Below are 7,629 nucleotides of genomic sequence, written 5' to 3' on the forward strand. Positions count from 1 at the left end.
GAAAACGTTTTAAACACAAATAAATTCATCGGAATCAGTTTAGTAGTACGATATATTCTTCCAAAACGATTTTTTCTAAATATTTTAACTATATATAAAATACACGTAATACCGATACATCGATGTCCGTTCAATATGTAAGTGTAGATACAGTTATTTCTATATCACGTTGATATTAAACAATAACATTATTGATAAGGATTACTAATATCTATCGATTTTATATAAACACATGTAACAATCGTCCAATCGGAACGATTTAATACGGAGAAGTGGCATTGTAATAGATATGAGTGTTTGTCCGAGTGTAATTAGCAGCATTCCTGTTATTAGAGATTAATTTGTAGAAGCATCTCTATTGGTACTATGCAAACATATACCATAATATGTCTGCACTGCTTGGAGATGTCTTAATAAAGGCAATTATTAATTCCACTCAAATATTATACTATTATATTATCTGTTAATAATATGTTGTATTGTTTTTACTTTTTACTCTATATAAGTTATAAATAACAATTATACAGTAAATAAAATAAATCATAATATGCCTTATAAGATTTTTCCTAAGCTGTTCATAAGTCGAGATGGAAGAATTTAAAATCTGATTCTTAACAGGAGATTGCACTATAGAAAGCTTGATTTGTGTTTTTAATTTATCTCTTTTTTCGGTAGCGAAAGTAAGTTTCATGAGGAAATACATGTGTTGGGTGAAGATCTATCAAATTTGTTTCCTCATATGCATTGGAACAGTGTGGTAAAATGAGGGTTTTCTTTGTGACCTCAAACGGAGAAAAATTCTCAATCCGACCGTGAGGGCAATGATGTTATTTTAAATAAATATATTATTTTGACTTGAGAAGATTTGTAACTAACTCTAGTTATCTGCATCATACTTTAAGTTGATATCAAATAAGGTATAAAATTAGATGTTATGATGATGGTAGTAACATATTTTGTAAACTAACGATAAAGCCCCAAATTCTTTATGCTATTTATTAATAAAGAAAATGAAAAATGCAACTTTGTACTAGTGATTATTTTGTATTAAAATTTTAGTTTCTAAGATTACAAACAAATAAAAATATGTAAAAAAAGGTTTCAAAATTGATACTAAGTATTATATTTGAACTAAGAGTATCAGTACTATGAAATTAATATTGAACAAAAAATCATGGCTATGCAATTCAACACTAACCCCCTCTTTATCGAACCCCAGGTGAGCTTAATGAAGCCATGCGAGTAACAGTTCGTTCTTAATGCGTAGCGGTTTCTGATCTATACATATAATAAAATTGGAGTGTCTGTTTGTAATATTAAAATAGCCCTTTTTTACTCAATGCATATGTATGTATACACGGTACATATACCAAAATAACATTTTTTACAATTTTTGTCTGTCTGTATGACTGTTTGTTTCGGCTAGTATCTGGAATTGCTGCGCCGATTTTGACGGGACTTTCACTGGCAGATAACTGATATAATAAGGAGTAACTTAGGCTCTAATAATATTTTTGTTTTGTTAAATACAAACGCGTACAAGGTCGCGGGCACAGCTAGTGTGTCGTAAAAATATTTAGCTCTAAATTTTTCAAAACATGTTATGTAACTTAAAAAAACTCGAAAGAAAATATCCTGTATGATTTTTTGGTTTATGTAACGTAATTGATGAAAAAATAAAGAAATTTCAACGTTCATAATAAAAAGTTTTCCAATTAATGTAATATTTTAATACGAATTTACAATACAATTAAATCACCTTAATATTTACGAAAACAATGAAATAAACAAAATAGGGACTCCCTCATTTTTTTTAAAATTGACTTTACAATTATATTTGACGTAATTATCTTAATTAAGGTTTCGCTTTGAACGTTAATTTTTCGTAAATGAAAGACATAATGAGTATCAAAACGTCAGTATAATTTTATTACGGTTTTCAAGATATCTTTGTACATTTTATACAAAACAATAATTTTTATTATGACTAATAATTACAATTCAAAAATTACATTTATTTGCAAATTCATAATTATTAATTCTAATATCACGATTTAGCTTAGTTATTATATTAGATTTCAAGCGATAATTCTAAACAATAACAATGCGAATATTTATATACATTTCAATACAAAAGCACATGATACATTGAGAGGTGCTAATATATTATTATAAATAATTTTAATGGCATTATATTATAAAACAATAAACTGATAAATCTGTACACGTGATCGAAAAAGTGAAAATATATCTTTATAAAATTATATTTTTAAAACTATTAAATATAATAAAACATCGAACAAAATAAAAATAATGTATTATATATTATAAATGCATTTCATCAATAAATACATCAATTGAAGGTAAAACGCTTAACATTAATTTTGTGAATATGAAATTTACATTTACGACTTACGCTATTTGGTGTTGTTTTACAGTGATTTTTATGTGAAAATATTCCACACCTATAAACTTTATAAATACAATTAATAGTATCGTTAATATTTGAAAAGTGTTTACGTTATCAGACTTTAACATTTTCACACGACCTTTGTACAAAATATTGTATTTTTTAATATTACAATCATGTTATGTACGATGACTTATTACGATTTTTACGTATGTGGAAATTGACCAAAGTATACCTACATATGTATACATAATTACAATTGAAATTGTGCCATTAACTGTTAAGTGTGAATAGGAATTATTGAAATGCATGTATTATATGAAACGTTTTCAGACAAAGTATGTGCGACCTTTTGATGCAGCGCTCGTAATGGAACGAGGTACTGTTGGAGATATATCTTCCACCCTAGAATACACGTGACCACTGCTTGGGGAACGCCTAAGGTCATAATTAAACCGGGGACATGCTCGGTTGTCAATCGACATGTAGCTATTGTTCGAATTGTTCCCTTCCCCATATGTGTTGTCGGACGAAGGAGAGCTTTCATTCTGCGACGTCTCTCCGTCATTTCTCTTGCAATATTGCAGAGAATTTGAAAAATTCTGCTTTGAGCAAGTATCGTTTGTGACTGGCATTGTAGTGTATCTCAGTGTCGGAGTCTGACGTAACGACTTCTTGAACACGCTCTTCTCTGTATTTTTCACTGTGATAATAGTGTCGGTTGAATTAAGTAAAGAGACGAATCTTTCCCAAAAACGTGGATCGTTCCACGATATATTTTTAAACTTATCTAATACAAAACAAAGTTCGTCGTTTATTTGGTTGTTATCAACTAACTTAATGAATATTACTTTATTCAAATCGCTACGATTCAATGACTTTAAATAGCTATAAAATATATTTTTGAAATGAAAGTCACATAGATCGTTACATATAAAATTCGTCGTTAAGACGATTAATAGACGCTTGGATAATTTAGAAGACTTTGAAAAACTATCTAATGTGAGTATATTAAGAGATGATTCGTTCATTGCGAATTTTTTTGAGGACATCTTTCTGAATTCTATTTCTGACATTATGTTATGATATATGAATTGTGTATCTTTGGTATTACATATCACATAGTAATCGTGCACGTGATTCGGGTTCCCATCCAATACGTGATCGACATTTGGACAAGACTGTTCTTTAAATAAAGGTACGCCGTAATGAGTATATAGCCAATCACTGACATCATATCTGAACGCATAAAATATGGCTCCAATGAGACATATTACAATCACTATAATAATAACTCCACATATAACCGCAAAAAAGTTATCAGGAAGAAAATAAGATTTTGGAATAATTTCATTCTTCGAAACTGACGGATCACTAATTGAGCCTAAATATTCCTTACAGTGGCTTAGAACTGAGGCAATTGTTATTTTAGTCGGCTTGCCCTCGCTATCAGTACATAGCATTTTTTCTGGATCGCCGGGATCTTTTCGAAGCCATGTATCTAACTCCGCTATACTTTTACAATCACAAGAATACTGATTACCCTCTATTGAAACATGTGCTAAACTTTTCGAAGATGACGCTAACAACTTCCAGGGGAAAAAGTTGACGAGTTTATTATCGTCTATTCTTAAAACCGAAAGTGATTTCAGTGATGAAAATGTATTATTTGCAACGTGAACGATCGCATTATGGTCTAAATAAAGTTCGTTTAAATTATTAAGATGAACAAATTCGTCACCTTTTAATTCTACTAATTTATTATTTTCCAAATGCAATACTCTCAATGAATCAACACCTTTAAATGTTTGATTATTAACTTCTTTTAGTTTAGTATTATTCAGGTATAACACTTGTAATTTCTTTTTTCCGATAAAAACGTGATTTCCCAGATAACTGATATCATTACCGTCTAAATATATTTCAGTCGCATCCATTGGAATTCTGTCCGGCACTTCTGTATAGCCGGCATTCGAGCAGTCTACAACGTTTGCGTTCCAAGTTATATCGTGATAACATCTACAGTTATTCGGACAGATCATTTCACAATCACAGGCAACGAAATCACAACAATGACATAGAGCAAAACAATGACTTTCATAAGGACATAGAAAATCGGAAGGTGACATATCTATTATCACTTTTTTCTCTTTTGCTCGTGAGTGTACCAATGAACAAAAAGCTTTATCGAGATCTAACACACGCGGGTATTGTCGGCTGTGGCTTAAATAATTGATTCGTTGAATCCATTCCATTGAACAGTCACAAACAAATGGGTTTCCGCTTATAAAGAACTCGGGCAAATCGTTATCTTCATCTATTTGATCTAACCTGAACGCGTTCATGTCAAGTTGGACTATTTTGTTGTTATTTAATGTCACGGTTGATAATCTCTGTAACTTTGAAAAAACACCAACTTGTATGTGACTTATATAGTTATTGTTCAAATAAAGTTTTTGTACAGATTTTGGTATAGAAGTAACAATTAACTCAGTTATATTATTGTAGCTTAGATCCAATAATTTAATATTAATATTTGAATTCATATCGTTATTGTGAAAGGTATTTATATAATTCATATGTAAATCTAACCACTCCAAGCTGCTAGGAAAAGTATCAAAGTCAAAAGACGAAATCTTATTTGCCGACATATTCAACCATACTAGGCTATTTAGCGTCGAAAATATTCCATCAAATTTCGTTATATCATTTCCATCCATGCGTAATAATTTTAAATTAATATTTTTCCGAAAGCAACCCGGAGCGACGAGATTTATTTTATTAGATGCCAAATTAAGCACCTGTAACTGAGGCAAATGTTCAAAAGTATCTTCGTTTAAATGAGTAACTTTGTTATCTACAAGACGCAAACCAAAAAGTTCTGACAGACCATGAAAGTTTTCCCGGCTTAAATGGGTTATATTGTTATTCCCTATGTCCAAGGATCTGAGGGATCGTAATTTACGAATTGAAGGTGGTATTGATGATAAAAAGTTGTCATTTAAACCCAAATCCCCGATTGTAGTCATGTTATCGAAAGCATTTTCATCTATGTGCTTAATTTTATTATTGTCTAAAAACAATTCATGCAATACATGTAAGTCTGTAAAGATATGAGTATGTATGTGTACTAGCTTATTGTTTGATAGTGTGAGAGAATGCAAATTTCTTAATTCTTCAAAAGCATGCTCGTCAATTGAAGTTATCTCGTTATGATCTAAATTCAGCTTCTGTAAGCTATACAAGTCCTGAAACATATATCGGTCTATTCTACTAAGCCTGTTAAATGAAATATTTAATATAACCATACGTAGTAATCCTACAAATGTGCCCTTGTTTATCCACTGACTAGTTAATTCGTTGCGAGAGAGGTCTAATACTTGGAGTTGTTCCAATCCCCGAAAAAGACCAGGCGGCAAAACGTTTATAGTGTTATTACTTAAGATAATGTCTGTAAGCAATAACGTGTCAGAAAAAATGTCAGGCGGTACACTATTCATAAAATTACTAGATAAATTTAATACTTGCAAGCTTATAAGACCCTCGAAGGAACCATCTTCAAGTGTGGAAATTGCATTATTTTGTAAAAATAATTTCGACAATGAGCGTAGTTTCGATAAGCTATTTTCTGTTATTACAATCAAATCGTTGTAAGACATATCAAGAGCTTCTAAAACTAAATTACAACTTTTTACACTTAAGTTTTGCTCGCGCGATGAATCCGAGAAACCTATAGTTTTTATATTTTGCAAATGATTTCGCGTTAAATTTAATGTTTTCAAACTGTACAAAGAGCAAAAAGTATCTGTTTTAGTGCTCCAAATGTTATTATCACTTAAATCTAACTCGATTAACTCACTTAAGCCCGAAAAAGCGTTTTCATGTAATTCCATAGTCATTGCAGACCATTCACTGTTGTGCGTCGTCACGTGCAGAGATTTAAGGTCTTTGAAATTTTCAAATGCATGTGCTGGTATCTGACGTATCTTGCATTTATCAATGACAAGATCTTTTAATTTCCCTAGGTTTGAATGTTTTCCGGGTGCCTTCTCGGTTTGAGCCGCAAGCGTACTCTCGAAAAACAAAATCTCACTGCACTGGACGTGCAATGATATTACGTCCTCGTATTGTGTCCGGCTAATGTTTTGTAACAGGTGATCCAAACTGTTGATTGTTCGTATTTTGCAAAAAAGCACTGCGTCCTCCGACATTTCCGTCTTGGATGTCCTGTATGCGCACTCATGCGGCGTTTCAGCCGCGTTGCTGTCTTCGATAACATAACAGTATAACAACACATACACAATTAAGTAATTGAAATTTCGGCGCTGAAGTCTATTAACGATAGTTTGTTTTATTGGCATTTTATGTTCGTATGCAAGTTGCGATGAGGCATCGAGGTCGGCAGTGCCATTTATAATGAGGCGAATTGGTTGATCGCGTCATAAATATTCACGCGGTAGGAACGACATCGCGAGTCGCGTGGCATGTCAACGGATTTCACGGTAGCAGCAGGCGTGTGGCGCGGTTGACGGCTGCCCACCGACTGAACGGCGCTCTGTGGCTCCGCCCTGCGACGCCCGACGCCCGCCGCCACCCGCCCGGCGTCTAAAGAAACTTCATCTCATAGGTAACATAATTATATGCAGTGCTAAGGGTGCATAAACAGCGAATTAAAACAGTTTATTATTTGTTTTTTTATCATCATATGTATGTCAATAGCCGGGGTATTTTACATACAAAGTAATTAACTTTCTTACTTACCGTATGAAAAATTAAAATGTATGATTAACTAAGACACACTTACCATTATGAGGAGAGATCGTAATACGTTAAATTATTTTTAATATTTATGACATGCACAAACTTTGTGCGTTACAAATTTTAGGCCGCGAAAAAGGTAAGAGATATATGACGAAAAAGTAAGATTTACAAAAATAGCTTACCATATATTTTTTTAAAGATGGTAATATAGCGACATATCCAACACCTGTTGTGTTAAAGAACTTCGCTAAACTTTTTACTTCGCGTGAAAATGAGATAAAAGCCTTACAAAATAGTTTTCTAGGACGCCACATGTTACTCGAGTTAAAGCGTTCACTTTGAAAATGCAATGGATATCGCTTAGCGTTATAAAAGTTCGAAAGATTGACAGTTTTGCTATAATCTTTAACAATTGTTTACTAGAACAGTAGATCAATCAATACTTATTATATGTATAT

General features: G+C 32.1%; 1 protein-coding gene across 1 annotated transcript; it reads right to left on the minus strand.

The window, feature by feature from the left end:
• Positions 1 to 1,902: 1,902 nt before the first annotated feature.
• On the minus strand, positions 1,903 to 6,940 carry LOC124543751 (toll-like receptor 6). The gene has a single exon (XM_047122044.1). It carries the CDS (start codon positions 6,769 to 6,771, stop codon positions 2,740 to 2,742), a length of 4,032 nt encoding a protein of 1,343 aa, XP_046978000.1. The 5' UTR covers positions 6,772 to 6,940; the 3' UTR covers positions 1,903 to 2,739.
• Positions 6,941 to 7,629: the final 689 nt, after the last annotated feature.

The sequence above is a fragment of the Vanessa cardui genome, chromosome 3 (genome assembly GCF_905220365.1).
Source record: "Vanessa cardui chromosome 3, ilVanCard2.1, whole genome shotgun sequence".
Classification (NCBI taxonomy): domain Eukaryota; kingdom Metazoa; phylum Arthropoda; class Insecta; order Lepidoptera; family Nymphalidae; genus Vanessa; species Vanessa cardui.